The 22236-nt window shown below is 51.1% G+C and overlaps 1 protein-coding gene across 2 annotated transcripts in view; it reads right to left on the bottom strand.

Moving 5' to 3' along the window:
* LOC138487698 (nicotinamide N-methyltransferase-like) overlaps positions 1–22236 on the bottom strand; it is a 144359-nt gene that overhangs the window by 15039 nt on the left and 107084 nt on the right. For both annotated transcript variants that reach the window (XM_069614224.1, XM_069614223.1), the window contains exon 2: positions 21035–21242. In XM_069614224.1, the coding sequence (XP_069470325.1) occupies positions 21035–21242 (208 nt within the window). The remainder of the gene's footprint in view (positions 1–21034; positions 21243–22236) is intronic.

The following is a 22236-nucleotide window of genomic DNA, read 5'->3' on the forward strand; positions in this document are numbered from 1 at the left end:
TTCAGGTCCAGGACCCTCAACAAGGCCCGGCGCCTCGCAAAGGCAGCGGATGCCGAGGGGCGCCGGGGCCAGCTGTCGGACCACCAAATGAGGGTCCTGGAACGCATATGCGCAGCGCTCTACGTCCAGATCCTTGAGAGGCAGACCCATCTGGAGTCGAGCAGTAAGTGTACATGCAGAGTGATTGGACGCTGTGCGTGTCGTGGTGTGCCAGTAGTGTGCAGGTTGCACATTTGTTTTTGTAGGGCCATGTAGGGATGTGTATGAACATGGGCGTGAGGCTGCCACATGTGTGTCCTCTCATGTGTGAGACAAATTGATGGTGTATGTGTTGGTAAGCATGCTGGAGAAATACAGGAGTGGTAGCACACATGTTTGAATTTCTGTGTATGTACATTGGCATGGCTGTGGCATGGATGGTGGTTCCTAATGCATGTATCTGCACTGTGTACATGTGCATGTGTGTGTACTTGACAAGTGTGCAATTGTGATGCAAAATGGATGCATGTGACACTGATATGTAGAAGGCTGAATGGCAGATCTGACATGTATGGCGATCTCATCACTGCAACAGTTGGAGGAGATGTAGACATGCATGTAAGTGTGGTTGCGTGTGTGCATGTCTACTGCACTCCCTGTGTTTCATGTGATGTCTGGCTCACCTTTGGATGCTCATGCTGTTGTATGTGTATGGATGGTGCTGGCTGTTGTGATATGGCTGTGGAATTGCTCATGTGTGTGAGTTAAAATGACACGTGTGTTGGGGATTGTGATGCCATGTCTGAAGTTTGACACTGCCACTCATGTGCAACTGTCATGTGTGTATCAGTCCATTGTACAGTGCCCTGATGCCTGTGTACTATCTCCCCCTGTCTGCAGCGTCAACTGATGAAGAGGGCGGAGAGGGTGCTGTGGAGCACAGCGGCAGGGATTGCACCGCCAGCCGGAGATGCAAGGCCCGGCTCCCCTCCCAGGTTGTCATCTCGTCAGGGAGTGAGGAGTCCGGTGCCGCGTCCCAGGCCGCAGCTGCTGAGGGTAGGTCCAAGAGGCGGAGGTCGGAGTTGGACTCGTCGGCAGCAGAAGGGGCAGCTGAGTCCCCACAGGGTCCGACGGAGGAAGATGGCACGGAGTCATCCAGGTTGGTGGGGGTTTGGTGGAGGAGGAGGCTGTTCAAGGGACAGACACAGGGTCTGGAGGTGGGGATTCCACTGGTGCTAGTGGTGCAGTGCAGGGGCAGGGACAGGAGGCAGCACAGGCCACCGCGGAGGTGCCTGTGTGTAATCCTGTCCCCGATCCTGTGACTGCCTCATCCTGCACTAGCAGGGATGCCTACGTCCAGACCCGTTTTCAGGGAGGGGATCCGCTTACAACAACTGGCCTTCCTCTCCCTGCGGACGTGGCTATCCGGGACCGGGTTGAGCCTGTCCTGAGTGGGACGGCGTTGCGTCAACGGGGCATGCGAGGTTATCTGCAGTGTTTTCATGAGGACACTGTACGTCATCTCGAATGCCTCGTTGACCGCGTTGATCTGCTGGGACAGCTCACCAGGGCCAGATTCCTCCGTTTGCTGGACCTTGTTCCGACCCCCTCCTCACCTGAACCCCCTATGCGCCAGTCGTCCTCCATGCCATCTTCCCACCCATGTATCACCTGGGTACCCTGTGGAGCTGCCTCTGACCCAGCAGCCAGGCTGGTGTAGGACACATCCCTGCCACAGTCAGGAGTCGGACGTCCAGCAGGGGTGGCCACATCAACAACTGCACCCCAGCCGGGGAGGATGTGCAGGCAGCAAGAGCCAGGGCACAGGCAGAGGCACAGCAGCAGCAGCAACAAGGTGGGAGCCATGACGGCTCAGGGCCTTCAACATCAGAGGGGCAGGCATCGGCCAGAGGGCAGGAGGACCCAGGACTGGAAGTGTCTTCCGTGTGGCAGCGGTTAGGCCATGCTATAGATGCGGAGCAGCGGCGGGCGGAAGAGGCACAGCTCACCATGGTCAGGGCGGAGTTCTCCATGCGTCGGGCGTTGAGGCGGGCAGAGTGCCTCGAGGCAACTCGCAGGGAGTTGGAACAGGCCATGAGTGCCTCCCTGCGAGACCTCGGGGCCAGGGCAGAGTGCCGGCTCCAGGACATCGACATGGAGTTCGATGATGCTCTGGCCCGGGACACCACAGAGTGAGCCGCAGGACTTGCCCGCCGCCATTGTATATAGTTAGATAGTGTTAGGTTTCCTTTCCTTTTCTTTTTTATTTTGGTTGCGCTTGGACAATGCACCACGTTTTTGTATATAGTTTTTTATTAGGTAGTATTTTTGGTAGGTTTCATTTCATCAGTTGGGCTCATGGACCCTGGATTGTTCATTTGTACATAGTTCACCATTGGATTTTTCACATTTTTTTTATTTTCACCATGGAGCAATGGATTTCACTTTCTTTTTTCCCTTGGATTTGCTTTGTTGGACTGTGACTTTGGACACCATTTCTTTTGGATTTCTTTGGATTATGATTTCTTGTTTTTTATTCTTTTATGGACATGCAGAATTTCTTTAATTATTACCATTGTTGTGTGTTTTTTTTAAAATTACATTCATGTTGTGTTTAATATATTTTTTTCTTCATACTTCGATGTGTGGTATTATCTCATTGGTTTCATGCATGTCATGATATGGGTTTTCACATTCACTTGCACACATTGTGTGTGTGTGACGGACATGTGTTCATTTACATACTTGCCTTTGGGGTTGTATCATGTAATTGGCTTTTCTATGTGAGTGGATGCAATACTTGGTTGCGTCTTTGGGCTGGGGAGGCTGGCCATAAGGGCCATGATTGAGGATCGTCATGATGTGGGGGCAGGGGGACATGAGTGGGACATGAGTGGGGGCCTGCTGGCAGGTGCCCCGCACTGCTGGGCCGTGGGAGTGCAGGGGGACATGAGTGGGACATGAGTGGGGGCCTGCTGGTAGGTGCCCTGCACTGCTGGGGGATGGGGGTGCAGGGGGACATGAGTGGGGGCCTGCTGGCAGGTGCCCCGCACTGCTGGGCGGTGGGGGTGCAGGGGGACATGAGTGGGACATGAGTGGGGGCCTGCTGGTAGGTGCCCCGCACTGCTGGGGAGTCGGGGTGCAGGGGGATATGAGTGGGGGCCTGCTGGCAGGTGCCCCGCACTGCTGGGCGGTGGGGGTGCAGGGGGACATGAGTGGGACATGAGTGGGACATGAGTGGGGGCCTGCTGGCAGGTGCCCTGCACTGCTGGGGGGTGGGGGTGCAGGGGGACATGAGTGGGACATGAATTGGGGCCTGCTGGCAGGTGCCCCGCACTGCTGGTTGTGGGGGTTCAGGGGGACATGAGTGGGACATGAGTGGGGGCCTGCTGGCAGGTGCCCCGCACTGCTGCGGGGTGGGGGTGCAGGGGGACATAAGTGGGGGCCTGCTGACAGGTGCCCTGCACTGCTGGGGGGTGGGGGTGCATGGGGACATAAGTGGGACATGAGTGGGGGCCTGCTGGCAGGTGCCCCGCACTGCTGGGGGGTGGGGGTGCAGGGGGACATGAGTTGGTGATCAGTAGTGCAAGCTGACATGTGGCTTGGCTGGGGGGCATTCCCATGGTGGATGGGCTGCCTGCGGGACATGACCAGGGGTGCAGGGTTGTCCCCTGTGGCGTGGGCTGCCTGCAGGTGCCATGGAGGGTGTAGAGGGAACACCTGGGAGGACCCACACTGCCAATTCACGTGTAGGACTCCCCGCGCACCCCCGAAATACACATACCCTGCTCATATCGCGTGTGAGACTTCCCGTGAACCCCAGTAATACACGTACCCCACTCGCACAGGCCCTTTCGCGTGTGAAACTTCCCGCGAACCCCAGTAATTCACGTACCCCACTCGCACAGGCCCTTTCGCGTGTGAAACTTCCCGTGAACCCCAGTAATTCACGTACCCCACTCGCACAGGCCCTTTCGCGTGTGAAACTTCCTGCGAACCCCAGTAATACACGTACTCCACTCACACAAGCCAATCGCATGTGAAACTTCCCGCGAACCCCAGTAATACACGTACCCCACTCGCACAGGGCCAATCGCGTGTGAAACTTCCCGCGCACCCGCAAAATATACGTACCCCACTCGCACAGGGCCAATCGCGTGTGAAACTTCCCGCAAACCCCAGTAATACACGTACCCCACTCGCACAGGGCCAATCGCGTGTGAAACTTCCCGCGCACCCGCAAAATATACGTACCCCACTCGCACAGGGCCAATCGCGTGTGAAACTTCCCGCGAACCCCAGTAATACACGTACCCCTCTCGCACAGGGCCAATCGCTTGTGAAACTTCCCGCGCACCCCCGAAATACACGTACACCACTCGCACAGGGCCAATTGCGTGTGAAACTTCCCGCGAACCCCAGTAATACACGTACCCCACTCGCACAGGGCCAATCGAATGTGAAACTTCCCGCGAACCCCAGTAATTCACGTACCCCACTCGCACAGGCCCTTTCGCGTGTGAAACTTCCCACGAACCCCAGTAATACACATACCCCACTTGCACAGGGCCAATCGCGTGTAAAACTTCCAGCGAACCCCAGTAATACACGTACCCCACTCGCACAGGCCCTTCTGCATGTGAAACTTCCCACTAACCCCAGTAATTCACGTACCCCACTCGCACAGGCCCTTTCACGTGTGAAACTTCCCGCAAACCCCAGTAATACATGTACCCCACTCGCACAGGGCCAATCGCGTGTGAGACTTCCCGTGAAACCCAGTAATACACGTACTCCGCTTGCCGTGCTGGTACAGGGTTAGCACAGCCCTTTGCGCTGGATTGGGGATTTTGATGGCTTTTCCCTGCGCGAGGGGTGTTCTTGGGGACGTAACTTGTGCTGCTGCAGGGTCGCTGCGCCACTGTGCACCACAGCTGGTTTTGGTAGCTAAAATTCATGAATACGCTGTGCGCGGAAATGGATTTTAGCACACGCGGCTGGCGCAGACAATTGCATGCGCACACTGTGCGCCAGCCGCGTGCGCCACTTGTGCGTTAAATTCGATGAATTACCCCCTTCGTCTTTAAAAGTCTTCCAACTTGGAAAGTGTTGCTCTCAGTTTAAAACCAATGGTCTGTTTCTTCTTTGAGCACCAAACCAATGTTTAATTGTCTGTGCTGGAAAACGGCTGCACAAACGGAAACACAAAATAGAAACTAGAAAATGTAGCTGTAGACTCAGCGGCCCGGATTGCTGGTACTTTACAAGTCTTCCAGATCAGCAGAAATCACACACAGGCCCCCGTGCGCTCCCCTCAACATTTCCCATATGGACGATGCACGCTCTCTGTGTGTTGGGGACAGAGAGAGAGAGAGAGAGAGAGAGAGAGAGAGAGAGAGAGAGAGAGAGAGAGAGAGAGAGAGAGAGAGAGAGAGAGAGAGAGAGAGAGAGAGAGAGAGAGAGAGAGAGAGAGAGAATATGAATCTAGGATTATTCACTCAGGTACTGCTGGTTTCTATACAGTTATTCATCTAAAGCACTATTGCTGAAAAATGCCACAGCTGGCATGGTTTGGCTGATCATGTATGTTCCCACAACACTTTACTCTCTGCCAACACTTTGTAATCCATCCTGTGTGAAAATGCAACATGCTTTGCGGGAGGGACGCAGAATCATGTGATCCAAGCAACCGAGTCTGCATGGGCCTGTTACTGGCACTGCAGCCGTGCGCCAGCTGCGTGGTAGGTGCACATTGCAGGTGGTGTATAGAGGACACTTTGCGAATCGCAATGCACACGCACTGTGCATGATAACCTGGGCATTTGTCCAATAGTTATGCCATTTGTTTCCAACATTACTCATTTTATCAGCCCCTTCCGTTTCCCCTCTAGTAAGGTGCTGCATGAGACATTTCCTTTGTTTGGCATAACAAGGCCGCAGATTTATTTTTTACATATACAAAAACCACTGCAAACAGGTATTAAACTTTTGATCCAATAGGTGTGGCGACTGCTCCTCGTCCTGCTTCCCCCTTTTTCTCCATACCGATTGCAGGCATAACTCCCCCAAGGCCTTCGAGTCTGAGAAACCGCCTGCCCCTGCAGGTCTTTGCGGACTGGGAGAGCGCCGTTTGTTGGGGGGAAGTTGAGCCCCAATTGCTACCGCCAGACACCCCCGCCGTTTAGGCTCCCAGGAGGCGCTGTCTAGAATGGGCGAAGCCCCTTCTGGTTTAGCAATGGCTCATTCGGAGTCTTAGTCTTATCCTGGGTTGCCACAGCCCGCCTGTCCATCCTGCGACAACGACGTCCAGGCTCTGCCATAGCTGTAGGGTGGGAGGGTGGGAAACGAAGTCCTCCTCTCTTGGCGGGCGCCCGGCTGCTGGAAGAGCTGCAAGTGCTCCCAAGCCGGGCGCCCGCTGTACTTAAGCGCCAAGCCACGCCCACTTTCTTTGTTGCCCTTCGCGGGCTTTTCGGGGCTCTTGGCGCCCTTTCCTCTGCTCTTTCGCCCTCCTCTCGGGGGGGAGGGGCAAGAGCGCGAAAAGGAGTAAGGCCCCTGCCCCGGTTATCGGGGTGCCTCCTCCACTCGCTGCACTCCCCCTCGTCACCTTCATAACCTGGGCATTTGTCCAATAGTTATGCCATTTGTTTCCAACATTACTCATTTTATCAGCCCCTTCCGTTTCCCCTCTAGTAAGGTGCTGCATGAGACATTTCCTTTGTTTGGCATAACAAGGCCGCAGATTTATTTTTTACATATACAAAAACCACTGCAAACAGGTATTAAACTTTTGATCCAATAGGTGTGGCGACTGCTCCTCGTCCTGCTTCCCCCTTTTTCTCCATACCGATTGCAGGCATAACTCCCCCAAGGCCTTCGAGTCTGAGAAACCGCCTGCCCCTGCAGGTCTTTGCGGACTGGGAGAGCGCCGTTTGTTGGGGGGAAGTTGAGCCCCAATTGCTACCGCCAGACACCCCCGCCGTTTAGGCTCCCAGGAGGCGCTGTCTAGAATGGGCGAAGCCCCTTCTGGTTTAGCAATGGCTCATTCGGAGTCTTAGTCTTATCCTGGGTTGCCACAGCCCGCCACGCCAAAGGTGGGTTCTCGCCCACCGTGGCTCCCCCCTTTCCTAGCTTATAACTCCAGTAGTTTTGTGCAGATGTTCCAGAAAAACAAATCCATTCCCTGCTCCGACAAATGCACACCGTCCTTTAAGTAGTACTCCGTGTTTTTAAGATTGATCAGACCGTGCCTGATGTGTTGCAGGCCTCTCCCTTTGCAGAACTTAGCCATGGCCCAGTTCAACTTCCTCCTTGAGTTTTCCACGGCTGCCTGACTCTCGGCGCCCCTCCATTCGCGCCTCGAGATGATTTCAGACCATATGATTTCCGTGTCCCCCAATTGCGCCGCCAGTTCCTGCAATGATGACATCATTTCTCTGAGCAAGATCCCCCTCCCCAACTCAGCCAAATCATTGCCGCCGAGGTGTACCACCAATACGTCAGGCCTCCGATGGCGCCTCAGGAGACTGCGTATGTGCCCTCGCAGCTGTGCCCATTTCATGCCCGGCACTCCGTGCCACTGCACCCGGTACTCCCCGGCGGTCAGCACCTCCTGCTTGGCTGACCAGCTTCCCTTGGCCCTTGTCACAAACGAATGGCCCACCACCCAGGCGGACCGCCGCCTTCCCAGCCTTGGTGCTACTGCGGGGAGACAGGAGGGAGGAACTGTTAGTCTTGCATTTTTTCAGGCCTGACATACCGCTTAAAACAGCCTGACCTCCAGCCCCCAATCTGCTTGATTGTTTCCGCACCCAGGCCCATCCCAGCCGCGGTTGTGGCGGCCCCAATCCTAAAGGAGTGTGTCCCGAAACTCCCACTGGAGAACCCTGCCTCCCCCAGAGATCTGTCCAACACCCTTTTGAACTGAAACAGGCTTAGTGCTGTTCCATCGTTGTGCACCAGGAAGGGGGCCTCTTCCCCCGTGAGGCACCTGTGGCTCAGGTACCTGCTCACGCATCCTACTGGGCAGACCGGACTGTCTTGCCCCCTCCCCAATGTGATCATTCTGCCTTTTCCCATCTGATCGGTCTTGGACCTCCTCAGATATAAGCATAACTGCTCCCCCTGTACCCTTACATCACAGTTCCTCAAGAAACTCGAACCTTTCCCCTTTTTGTTGGCAGGCACCAGCTCGCTTACCCTCAACGCCCCAAAAAATGCGAGAGAGAAGGCTGCCGCGAACAATCTTATCTCGTACTCGTCCCTGCACACCACCCCCAAGTTCCTGATCAGTTTGTGCAATTTTCCCACATCTATGGGCCGTCTTTCGTCGGGCTTTGCCAATACCTGTTTGGCCCAACCTTTCATTGCCATGACAATATAATGCTCCCTCGTGGGATCAGGCATGCCCCTTAATTTGTAGAATTGAGCAATCGCCGCCAAGTGATATGCCACCCACGCCCTGGACCGTCCTTGGCTCCAGGACCAACCCACAAAGGCGCGCACCGGCCGGCCCTTTTCGCTCTCGGGCAGAATATTACTCTGAAAGGCCCTGAACCGTTCCCAGCATGCCTTGTATCTCCGCATGGTGCCTGGTGCGAGAGCCGTGTTGATCAGTGCGCTCAGATCTCCCCAACCAGTCCCCACCACTGTGACTGGAAGGGTGTCATCCGTGCGCTCGCCTCCGGATGGTGTTCCCGGAACTTTCCCCACTGCAAACGAGAAAGAGAATCAGCGGCCACATTCTTAACCCCGGGTATATGACGTACCCTGACTTCTGCATTTAGTTGCAGCAAGCACCTAGTCAATTCCCTGAGCAGCCCCAGTGCCCTCCCGTTCTTGCTTGTTCCCTGGTTGATAATCTGGACCACTGCCAGATTGTCTGACCAAACTAGCACCTTCTTGTCTTGCATCTGCCCTGGCCAGAGCTTGAATGCCACCACTATCGGGAACAACTCCAGTACCGTAATGTCCCTGGCGATCTCCCTGGACCGCCATTCCGCCGGCCAAGCCTGCCCGCACCACCTAGGGCCCAAGATAGCACCAAAACCTAGGGCCCCTGATGAATCGGTAATCAGGTTCGGTCCATCTCCCTTCCCCAGGGGTTCCTTCCACACCAATACCCCGTTAAAATGATCCAGAAAGTTGTCCCACATTTCTAGATCTTTCTTAACCTCTCTCCCTAGGCGCACGTGTTGGCCTGCGTGCTTCAAGCCCACTGTCTTCAACTCTATGCTTCTAGCGAATGCTTTACCTGGGGGGATCACTTTGCCTGCAAAATTTAAGCTGCCTGCTAAGGACTGGAGCTCTTTCAAAGTGGCTTTCTCCTTGCCCAACAATCCCGCAATCACTTCCTTCAACCTCAGTACCTTGTCACCCGGAAGCCTGCACACCCCTGCTACAGAATCAATTTCAATCCCCAAAAACACAAGTGATGTCACCAGACCCATCGTTTTTTCCTCCGCCAGAGGTACACCAAATTCTTTCATTAACCCCTGAAATACCGCCATGAGGTTCTTGCAATCCTGAGTCCCTTGGCCCCCCACAAACATGAAATCATCAAGGTAATGCACCATCCCCCCAACCTTGCTTCTTCGCCTGACTGCAAATTCCAGGAATCTGCTAAACCTTTCAAAATACGCACATGAAATTGCACACCCCATCGGTAAACATTTGTCGTAGAAGTAATCCTGCAACACCTTGAACCCCAGCAAATGATGGCTGTCTTTGTGAATTGGTAGCAACCGGAAGGCTGATTCAATGTCCGCCTTCCCCATGAGGGCCCCCACCCCCGCTGCCTTTACCAAGTCCACTGCATCTTCAAATGTTGCATAATGCACCCTGCATTCTTCCCCCGAAATGCCATCGTTCACCGACTCCCCTTCGGGGAAGGACAAGTGTTGGATCAGTCTGTACTGCCCCTTATCCTTTTTAGGTACCAAGCCCAATGGTGAAACCACCAGGTTTCCCAGTGGAGGAGTGCGGAAGGGGCCAGCCACCCTCCCCAATTGTACCTCTTTCCCCACTTTTTGCGCCAATATTTCGGGCATAGCTAGCGCTGATTTTAAATTGCAAGCCTCCTTAGATCCTAACTGCCCCTGGAAGGGAATCTTAAATCCCCACCTGAAACCCTCCCATAACAGTTTTGCGTCACCCCTCTCGCTGTATGCATTCAAGAAAGGAATCATGGCCTGTAAACGTATGGGTGTGGGCAGCTCTGTTTCAATCATGCTTGCTTTTCTCTTTGCCCTTCCCGCTGCCCCTTGACTTGCCCTCTCGGCTGGTGGGGCTGTGTCTCCCCGCGCTCGCTGCCTTTGTGTGTTTGAACCTGCACGCATTACCATACGTGCACCTCCCTTCGGCGAACAACCAACATTCTGGCAACTCCCCTTGGTAACTGGGCCGGTTGGTCCAAGAGGAGTTCCCACGAAAGGACCCCCTCCCTTTCGCATAGGACCCCCTGCCCCTGCTATGTGCTGTTCTTTCGCTTGCCACGCTCTCATCCACCGGCCTGGCTGGGACCGATTTCGTATCTATGCGACCCCCCACGTCTACTTCATCCCATGTCATTCCCGGCCATACCTGCATTTTAAGTCTAAAACCTTTATCGTAGTTGCTCCATGTATCCCCCCCATGCTTCAAGTATTGCTCGTGAATATACTGCTCATAAGCCATCAATGCCACGCCATCTTGTGGGAATTTTTCTAACATGATCGTGGCATAAACCCTAAATGCCCTCAACCAAGTATGTATGTTGAGCTCTATCTTTGGCCTCTCCCTCTCCTTCTTCTCCCTTTCCCTCTCTGTGGGTTCGCTGAAGCCTTGTCCCGAGAGGGCCATCCCCAACAATTCCATAATGTCCATGAATTCCTTCCTCCAAACCCGCTCTTTGTATGCCAACGGGATATGCCATGCCAATGCATTGATCGCCACTCTGGCCGGTGCAAACCCTGGCATGGGCCTCCCGTATATTGTGTTGCTACTGGCCAGCTCCTGCCCCTGTACCTGTGCGGAGGCCTGTGCCCCCCACCAAGGTGTCCCCCCAATTTGTGGCGTGTAGCTGGTGTTTGCCCCCTGTGTCGCCATCTGCACCGGGTTCCCTCCCATTACTGGCTGTCCTGTACCTGCCATTGGCTGACTCGCCCCCGAGCCAAGTTGCTCCGTGCTCCCATTCTCTCCTTGTATTCCTTTACCCCCCATGTTCAAAGCATTCTTATTAACAGGCAACTGACAATTTGCACCCGTCACCCAAGCTTCCATGCATTCCCTGAACATACCTTTCACCATCTCCAAGGTGGTTGGCGCCTCCGCTGCTACCGCCGGTGTGGCTACAGGTGCGCTGCGTGGACCTCCCACTGGTCTTGGCGCCTCAGCAGGGACAGGTGCCGGAATGGCTTCAACCTCCTGCGCCCTCCCCTTTCCCTTGGGGTTGGTTTTTCTTTTCTGTGCTGCCGCCGCTTGCTGCTGGCTGTCCCTCGCTTTCTTGGTCATCACTCGTTTCCTTTTGGTGACCGGCTCATCCTCTTCCTCGAGCTCCTCGATGTCCAGCTCTTTCTCTTCTTGCGAGTGCACTTCCACCCATGCCTCCTCGATGGGTGTAGGTGGGAACTGGAGTGGTGACCCTGCCCTCTGGTTGCGCCCCGCAACCTCAGCTCCCACCTGAGCTGCCATTAACTGCATCCAGTTGGTGCCATATTTGTCCCCTGCCCTTCTTGCCATCATTAAAAATGCCTCCAGCTCTTCTTTCTGCTGGTCCTCTTGACTTTTTCCTTGCCTCTGCATCGTTTTTCTTTAAGCACCGTCCTTGCCAACAATGTCCGCTTTCCTTCACAGCCCGGCGAAAATTCTGTTTCAATTGATGTCTTTTCTCTTGCTGTCGCCTTTTTGCTAGCTCGTTACTCCCAATTCAAGAATGACACACCTATTGTGGGATTAGAACTCAGGTCGCCTGCCTTGCCAGGCCCAGCACTTTTCGCTTGTGCCACGGACTCTCAGCACGTGGCTGCTTAAGATTGCCCCTGAAAGGCCCTGCAGCCGGAAGCCGTACTACCGGAATGCCCCTCTGCTGCGGGATTAGCACTCCGGTTGCCTGCCTTGGGAAAACACTTGTGCCCTCTCTGAGGCTCGAACTCGGGACCTTCAGATTATGAGACTGACGCGCTGCCTACTGCGTTACGAAGGCAACGTCCCTCGCCTCCTGCCGGCTGCGAGCGTGTAGCTCTCTGCTGCCTTTCCGCTCGATGGACGGCCCCGCCTGCTTCCGGACCTTCTTCGCCGCCGACCGCGGCTCTGGATGTCGGCCGCTCCCACCTTCGTCGGCGCCGCTGCTTCTTCCAAAAGGTTGCAGTCCCGGTAGAAACACGCCTCGGGGACCTCGACCTCCGCTCTCCGTCGTAGCCGCCTCCAGATGCCGCGCGCTCGCTGGGCACCTCTCTCCCTCAACGATGAACGCCGCACCACGAAGCCCCGACAAAACGAAGTCGATTCGAAGTCCGAAGTCCTCCTCTTCAAACGAAGTCCTCCTCTCTTGGCGGGCGCCCGGCTGCTGGAAGAGCTGCAAGTGCTCCCAAGCCGGGCGCCCGCTGTACTTAAGCGCCAAGCCACGCCCAATTTCTTTGTTGCCCTTCGCGGGCTTTTCGGGGCTCTTGGCGCCCTTTCCTCTGCTCTTTCGCCCTCCTCTCGGGGGGGAGGGGCAAGAGCGCGAAAAGGAGTAAGGCCCCTGCCCCGGTTATCGGGGTGCCTCCTCCACTCGCTGCACTCCCCCTCGTCACCTTCATGACGTGTATTTCTTTGCCAACAGGATTTACTGAGAACTGCTTAAAATACAGACATAAATCCAAATAACAGGTGGGTAATGACTTCCCATTAATGGGCAACTTCTGTGTGCAGATTGGCATCCGTGGTGGTACATGGCACAAAATGCACGTTAACGTAACACTACTAATGTTAAGCACCCTGGGCACTTAACGTAAGTGCATAGAGGCAATTTCACGGTGAAAAGAATCCAATGCAGGCCAAAGACATGTATTCATTAAAGACGTAAAGGAAATTACGCCAGCGACATTTGCTGTTCACAAGTTTGCAAGTAAGATTGTTGCAGTTGCCCCCAGACCTATTTTACATCTGCAGCCATTCCCTTCCTCAGCAAGACGACCTCTGACCCTGCAAAATACAGCTTTGCCTCCTGGAAAGAGCCTGAGTCCCAAAGAAGCCGCTGTGACTTACTCTTGACTTAAATCTGGAGAGGGCTATTGAGTCCCCAAAAGGTTACTATGTGCAACCCTGGAGTTACTCCTGGTTTACTCCTAGTGAACTGGGAGTAAATCAGAGGTACTTGTGTATCATGTAGGATTAGACCGGGAAACAACCTGACCATAATGGCCATGGACAAAGGGAATGGAAAGTGGATTACAAATCATGTTATATTATCATTAAGGGAATTAAAATAGTAGGTGTGCATAGTGAAGGACTTTTGTGGCCGAAGCTGCCAAGCGATACAGATGGAGCCATGTCTACATTTCTCATATATTATGTTTTTTAATATCATTTAATTACTTTCGGCTACTAGCTGGGTATTTACAGTCCCATTGTCTGCCCATGGCCAAGCTATACCCTGTGCCTGGCAACTTTTATGCTCCCTCGTCCTCACGCTCATGCTGACTACAGTCCAAATATCTAGAGAGGAAAAGATTGCATTCCCCTGCAACATGGACATTCCAACCTACTACCTGCCCATTGCGGCACAAATCACATCCTCCAAGGATATTTTTTGAGTTAGTTGTATGATGTAGTAACATTGAACTTTGTGCTCTTTTTGGCCTTCCAATGTTATTTCAAAGAAGTCTTCTGGCAGTTAATGCCTTAGCGGCAACTATGAACGTTTCTGGTGTAAAAGAAATGTTTTAACAAAGTGTGCATTTAGCCCCTTGATTTATAAGGCATGTGTGTGTCCACGCATCTGTTCCGGCACCGGTGGCTGTGAATCAGAAAATCCCATCCCATGGAGTCTGATATGGGAACTTATCGGCTCATCACCACCCGTAATACCGGGATATTGGGTGGTGTAGATGGTAAGTGCAATTTGACAGTATCCCGCCGATAATACCCGTGGGCTACCGGCAAACTTATAATGAGGGCCACAGTGTATATGTGTTGTTTGATTATGAGCCCACCCATTGACTGCCCATAGCCATGCTAATCCCAATGGCCATTCCCACCCATTCCTGCCCTCCCCGCCCAAAACTCCTCCTCCTGGGAACTATTCGAGTTTCTGAGCTCGCTTTAACAAAGGCCATCACGGCGTGCTGATGTGCTGGTGTGTGGCACAGGCTGCCTGGTTATTTTTGTTCGGGTTGGGGAAGGAAGGAGCAGGTCTCATGGAGGGGTGCAGCTGCAGCTTTGAGTTGCTTGAGCAGCTCGAGGTAAAGTTTCCCAGATGTGGGGCGTGCGTCTGTTTTTTTTTTTCTTTCATGACGAGCATAAATAATCACACGTGGGGAAATGGCCTTGCAAGGCCAGAGCATCGGGGCTGTGAAATGAAGCGGCTTTTGACGATGCTGCCTCGGCCGAGGTTGAGTTCTTCGATCTGTTCCAGTACTCGAATCTTGAGGTATTAAAATGGTGCGGTATCCTTGTGTCTTGAAAATAGTTGCAATCCTTAGAAAACATGTCCCCTCTGCTGCTGTCACGAGCAGCGTATTCCACAGAGGTTGAGCACATTTTCAAAACCAAAAACCTGATGGTGACACACTGAAAGTGATGTTTTTCAGTCTCTTTCGATTTCTAAGCATGCATGACCTTCACTGAAGTCCTGTTAAAAACAAGCATTGGCATGGCAAAGCCACCAGTTTTTGCTTGTGTACAAGAACTAGGCCTTTGCCAGGCACTGCTTTTAAAATGCCCAGGTATTCGCACCATTCTGCGCCTTCTACCATCATTGGGTGATTTATACTACTACGGCTGTGCCTGGCAAGTGCCTTTGCCATGCCTACACACAAGTCGAAACTGTTGACATTGCCAATGCTTGTTCGTTTAAGACTCTGTCCAGGGACTGTTATCAGGTGGGTGTAGAAATGTGCCAAAAACAGTGCTGGGCGAAATGGCATTGTAGGTCTACACTGCCACCTGGTGGCTTTTAGGGAAAGTTCTGCTTGAAAGTTATGAAGGTGTTCTGTGGCAAAAGCAGCAGAACTATGAAACTGTCCCAGGGGTTATCCAGGGGGTTGTGTGAATCTTTATAAAGGAAGAACAGCGACTGCTTTTAATAGAAAATATAAGCACATCTTGGAGGGTGATTAGCAACATGTTTTCTTAAAGGGGGCTCAGTATAAAAGAGCTTGGATGCTACTGGCCTACATTCAACGGCCTGTAGGGTGAACATATTATGATTACGTGTGGGTCGATTCCCGAAACAGGTTAAACAATAAGCGCCCAACAATTCATCATCACAGAAAAATAATGCAAATAAATGGTTCCCTTAGGGTAATTTATACAAAGGAAAAAAATATTAAAAAATATGAAAAGGCAGACATGCGTATTGAAAAACTATGCAACCATCCTGAGTTTGGCGATAATTCTGCTGAATGACTGTTACCGTTACCGCTACTTGGAGGCTGATTCTTAGCTTGTGCTAAATATATCACAGAACGCCGACATTCTCCTCTCCAGTTTCCAGCACCATCATTCGGAGTGAGATACTGGAGGGGAAATGTTGTGCTCTCTCCATTGATATTGATATTTTATTTCTATCGCGCTCGTACACAAGTGTTTCAGAGCGCCACAAGGCAAGGGAGGGGAACAGGGGAGAGCAAAACAACAATCTTACTAGGCCTAGTGACATTGACAGCCCATGGGACACCATGGGGTTTTTGGTGGAATTATCACGAGTGGTAATTCCGCCACAGTAATTCCACCGATTTTTGGTTTTAAAGCGGAGGATTTATCGTAAATCCTCCACTGTATCGCCAACCTCTGGATTTTTTGGAGCAGTACAAATGGTGGTAACAGAATTACTGCCACTTTTTTAATGCTCCAGCAAACTCAGAATGAGGCCTTAGGCATGTAATTATATATGTTAAAGTGTTATATTTAGAAATGCAGAAAATTAAATCAACAGAGAATTTAATTGCAAACAAATTATGGTTAACCAACGCAGGCAACGGAACAACACACAGGCACAGGATGCCAATTTCACAGGCAATCACATGAAAAAGCAACCCTACACAATATATAGAGAATCAACATGAAAAGCATATCTAATGCACAAACCATGTGTGATCTTAGTTAGTTTCTTCACGTAGCTTGAACATGTGATGGTGGTGTAGTCATTACATGCACTTATCAGATATACCTTATCTGACTGTCACCTGCCACTTGCTGGATGCACTACCATGGTTTATACCCTTGTTTATTTATTTTATTTAATATGTGTTTCTGTTTTCTCTCCACTGCTCTGCACTTTTCCACTCCCCCCTTCCATGCACTTTCCCCCCTTTCCCTTTTCCATACACTTGCGCTTTCTTAAATGTCACTGGGCCTAGTAAGATCGCAGTTTTCTTTTTTGTTCTCCCTTACTCCCCACCCTTTTTGCCTGGCCACGCTCTGAAACAGTTGTGTATGAGCGCGATATAAATGAAAAATCATTTTATTTTACAATGACAAAGCACCTGCTTTGTCATTGTTTTGTCAGTCATCTTTATCAAATATTGTTTGGCAAGGAGAAAAACGTCAAAAGAAGGGTTCTTTATTTATATATGTGTTTATTTATATATGCACTCCGTTTATAACACGCATATCCACACACAAGTGAGGAACGGCGCAGCCAACCTGCATCTGGGTGCAGTTGTACCCAGGAAGCGCAAAGCTACGATTCATTTTTGGGGATATTTATTTTATTGATCTATTACCAATTGCTATTAGCACCATGGCTGCCTCCAAACCTGTGTCCGGGTCCGTGTAGACAGAATGGGTAGTTACCGGGTCATTCCGACCTTGGAGGACCTCTTAGGTCCCCATTCTGAATACCATTCCGCATTCCCATTTGAGCCCCCATAGGGCTCAATGAGAATGGGGAAGGAGCTAATAACAGGCCCGCTATTTGCGGGCCCGTTATTAGCTCCATGGTCCCTTAACGGGTCCCGCTAAGGACGGCTGGTCAGACCGGCCGTTCCAGGTGGGACCCACTAAGGGACCTCGGAATGTGGCAGTAGGGGGTTAATGGCACCGGCATCCTTACCGGTGCCGTTAACCCCCTACCACCATACTCGTAATGACCCCCATTGTCTTTTGATCCTTTGTTACCAGCATGCTCGCTGGTTCCAATAATCCATGCAGCAGGTCTGTTTTCCTCAACATCGGTCTTAAATTCAAGAACTACTTTCTCTCTTCCAACGTCTCCTTGGAGAATTCTGATGTGAAGTATATTCTCCCATATTATCAGACTTTTCCCTTTTGTTGCTGTTAGAACCTGCTGTAAGTGGGGGTAATGAAGGAAACAGCTGATCATCGGCATTGGTGTTTGCATGCCGCTGCCATTGTTTCCTCATTACCATATGCGCTGTCTGTATTTCCAGCCCTCGCCGAAACTCTATTTTCATAATGTCTGGGATCCATTTCTCCAGAATGCTGTCTTGGCCACCAGCCTCCACTGCTTCTGGAATCCCAAAGAAATGCTCATTACACCAACTGTTTCTATCTTCTAAATCATCATTTGCCAATTGTAGCTCCTCTACCTGTGCCTACAGAGCAAAAACTCATTCAGTTACGTCTTCTACTCTTCCAACTCGTTCCACTACTTGAGCCAGCCATTCTGTGAACTTGCCCATTTCATTTCTGACGCTTAGGGCCTCACCATCTGTTTCTCTTGTTCTTGCATTCATGTTAGCTAACACTTCAATACGCTTTGCACGTTGCCATAGGATCAAGTCTAAGCTTTGCATATTGCCATAGGATCAAGTCTAAGCTTTGCACATTGCCATAGGATCAGGTCTAAGTTTTGCACATTGCCATAGGATCAAGTCTAAGCTTTGCACATTGCCATATGATCAAGTCTAAGCTTTGCGAATTGTTATAAGGATCAAGTCTAACTTCAATGTGTCTTGTGAGGGATTGTTTCCCTCTTGCTTTTGGCTGCCCATATTGCTTCTCTGCTACTGCTTCTGTATTCTCAGAGGTTCCTTTATTTAGGCCACTTCCACTCTTTCACTCTTCTTCTGTACTTTCAGAGCTCCTTCTCTTCACCCCCTTCTCTTTTGCTCACGCACCCATTGCCCCTGCATTGGTCCTGGGTTATGATGCTCCTCTTTAATTGCACTTTCTTGCTGTCAGCCTCTTCCAGCCTCTACATGATGTGCCTCTTCCCTCCTTTGTGTCTCCCACTTCCTCTTTGTTCTCTGGAGCATGTGTATGTGCCTGCGTTGGCTATAACTATGTTTTGCTACATTCCTTATTCCTTGTCCCCTATGCTCATCTCTCTTCGATTGCTTCATCTGCAATCTATTGCCATAGCTTCATTGCATTCAGTGGTGTGCTGTCTACCTACCTCTGTCTATGCCTTTCCACCTCCTCAGACCTAGCCACCTACTCCTCACCTTAGTCTACACGAACCAGCCACCTGGGTTTGCTCAGGCAAGCCTTGCCTCATGCTGATGCCTTGCGTCACTGAGGTTCCACCTTCTCCTCCCATCTCCAGCCCTCCTATCTCTACTCTGCTGGTTCACTGCCAACTATGTCCCTGCTTTTGACACACTCCTCCATGAGGGCTACAAGATCCGCTCTAAGCCCAGGCCTAACCAGTTTGGAGGCGGATTAGCCTTGATTGTCCCCAAATGGGTCCCTGCTACTGTCATTCCCACTCCTCCTTTTAATGCCTCGCCTACAGGCTTGGTGTCTCTCCAACCCTCTCGTTGACGATCGCCACCATCTACAGGACCCCTGGCCCGGTCTCCTTCTTCCTCTCAAAGTGGTCTGACCTCTCCTCTTCTTGCTACCACCTCCAAGCTTCTCCTCCGAGACTTCAATATTCACCTTGACTCTCCTGATTTGTCCACTGGCCTCTTCCGCAGACTCTGTGACATTCTTTCCCTCAACATTCATCCCTCCGGTCCGACACACTCAGCCGGACATTCCTTGGATGCTCTCGTCTCAGCATGTATCCCCATCTCCAACCCACTCACTTCATCTCTCTCCTGGTCCGACCATGCTCTCCTGTCCACCCACCTTGATCTCTCAGGCCCCCTGGCTAAGCCCCTGCCTGCACTGCCAGTCTCCTTCTTTGTCATTAGACCGATGAAGCGAGTATCAGTTGCAGCTTTTGCCTCCACTTTCATCTCCTGCTACTGACTCCCACACTGACTCTGCCCTTGCCAATCTTCAACTCTTCAACTCGCTATAACCAACACCCTGGATATCCTTGACCCTGTCATGAGAATCCGCATGAAGCCTGCCTCCAAGCGCAACACCTGTTATGGCTCCAACCTAGCCTCTCTGAACTGAAAGTGCAGAGTTGATGAGCAGAAGTGGCGGGCATTGGGCACATACTCTGACAGACTTGGATGCTGCGTGTTCCAGCGGCATTACAGACTCTGCATCCATGCCTGCATCTCTGGGGCAACTAACAAATCTGGCAAACTGTTTAAAATCTGCAAGGAACTCACTAATCCTACAGTAGTCTCCACTTTCCCCTGCTTTCCCTGACCCTCTGTACTTCACTGGCCTCCCACTTCTTAACTAAAACTCAGGACATCCTGTCCTCATTATCCTCTAAAAGCCTCCCCTTCCCTAGCTCTCAGATCTCCTTTGGCCCTCCTCTACCCTTCCTTTCTACTCACCTCTTTTTTTGCCATTAGCACCGGATGAGGTCTCTAGATAAGCCCTCTCTATGAAAGCCTCCTCCAAACAGGTTCTCCCCTGCTCTTCCAGATCTATCAAGGACAACATTGCCTCCCTTGTGCCAGCCATGGACAATTTCGGTAATCACGTTTGCCACTGGCTCTTTCCTGCTACCTCTCAAGCACTCCCTTGATCATCCTCCCCTCCAAAAGCCCTATCCAGACCCCTCTTGTCCAGCTAACTATTGCCCTATCTCCACAACCCCCTTCATGGCCACCTCCCAACTGATCCAACATACTGAATCTGTTGGTTGTCTCCATGACCACCAGTTGGGCTGCAGAGCAGCCAGAGGCATGGAGACTGCTCTACTGAACACCCATGAAGACTTGCTCTCAATTCTCGATTCCATTTCTATATCCGTTCTAAACATCTGCAATCTTTTCTCTGCCTTTGACACAGTCAATCATGACACCCTGACTAATCAGCTCTGTAACACCACTGCAATCACAGGCCTGGCCCGGACTGTTTCACCTATTTCCTCTCCGACTGACCTTCTGAGGTTCAACTGGGCCCTTTTCTCTCCCCTATCACTCTCTCCACCTGCAGCATCCTTCAAGGTTCTATCCTCTCGCCGTGGCTCTTCAACATTTACCTTGCCCCTCTGGGCCACCTAATTTCCTACTTCTCTACTCACTTCCAGTGTTATGCATACAACACACAGCTCTCCATCAACCTTTCCTAGACTTCCTCCACTACTTCCTCTCTCATCCTTGACTGTCTGACTGCTATTCAGGCATGTTGTGCTGCCAATGATCTCTGCCTTAATGCCAGTAAGACTGAGATCCTTTTCATTGGGACTCCAGCTCCTTCCTTCCCCCACTTGACCTCCAAAAAAAGACGGGTTTACCCTGAAGTAATTCTGCCAGTGGTAAAATCAATAAAAATCCCTATGTACTCCTATTGACTTCAAAAATGGGGAATTACCACCACTTGTAATCCAGATGTAACCCCACAAAACCAAGTGGTGTTAGCAGTAGTTGATTTTGGCGGTAATTCGGGAGAATAACACTGAATTACTGCGAAACTTGTAATGAGGCTCTATGTTTTGGCCTCCACTGTAACATTAGAGATGGACTCATACAGTGGTCTTTACCCATTTGGATATTGACATCAGCACAATGTTAACACTGATAGGTAGGTCTCCACTCCAGCACATTCAATGTCTATTTACCTGTCGCCTTCCAGTTCACAAACCATTTCCCCAACTGGACGCCAGTCGAACGCTCCCGGCTCATTGTGCAGCCATCTCTTGTACTCTTGGTGGTTTTTTTCACACAAATCCGTGGCGATGATTTCCTTAAAGGCCTCGCAGGCGGACATGATCTGATAGATGGTTGGACCCGAGCCGATGTCCATCAAGGTGTCACCTTTCACATCACCTGTTCAATAAAAGAGGGCACATATTAGGCATCTATATGAGTCTTCAGAAAATGTCTTCCACAAATGAAGTAAAAACAAACACATTTCAGTTTTTTTATTTTAATGCATGTGTAGTTTTTTAAATGGGTGTCAAGCTCCTGCAAGATTTTTCTTAACTAACATGGTATGCAATCATTTTTTGTCCATCCTCTGCTTAAAGTGAGGTAGTATTTCTACCTTTTCCTCTCCAACCTCACACTTCTGATTCCCCTAGGTTTGTTAATCAGGTAGTGGGTGAAACACGCCCCAGAAATCCCTCTATTCTGCCTCCTCCTTCGTCCCAACTCTTTCTGTCTGTCACCTCCCGGACGCAATGCCTATGTCACACAAGTGCACGAGTGGGAAGCAGGGATGTCATTTAGGGGTCGCCAGGGGTCACACTTGCGATCCCTGAGGTCTCTCTTGCTACCCCTGTGGTCTCCCTTGCTACCCCTTGTTTGTGTTTTTGCAAATTGAAGCTCCTGGGCTGTGGCCAATGCCATGTGGCTATTTGAGCTATTTGTCTTTCTGGAATTCCATACATTAATTGCTAGACTCATAAAGGTTTATTTCAGGAACACTTCAGGGGGTGAGTCACTGATTTAGTCTGTTCTTAAAAACCTCAAATTCACAATGCAGACACAATCCCCCAAAAAGCATTTAGAGTAGAATAACCATCCATTTCGGACTATGCACTTTGCTTTTGACAAGTTACAGTGATAGCATGTTTTTTTCCTGCCGATACATATGGTGATCCATTCTTGTATGAAATGTATACCATGTTACAGTAATATTGTAACCATATTTTTCACAGTGTACTTCCGCTACCCCTGGCATTTTGGTGAAATGACGTCCCTGGTGGGAAATATTGTGACAAAATGACTACTGCTGAGCAGTAGTGCAGGGATGAGTAGTGAATACATCTCCAACCCAGCTCAGCAGTGCTGCTAAACCAGCAGTAATCCCAATCGTAAA

Source organism: Ambystoma mexicanum, chromosome 9 (genome assembly GCF_040938575.1).
Source record: "Ambystoma mexicanum isolate Mex_15411 chromosome 9, UKY_AmexF1_1, whole genome shotgun sequence".
NCBI lineage: Eukaryota > Metazoa > Chordata > Amphibia > Caudata > Ambystomatidae > Ambystoma > Ambystoma mexicanum.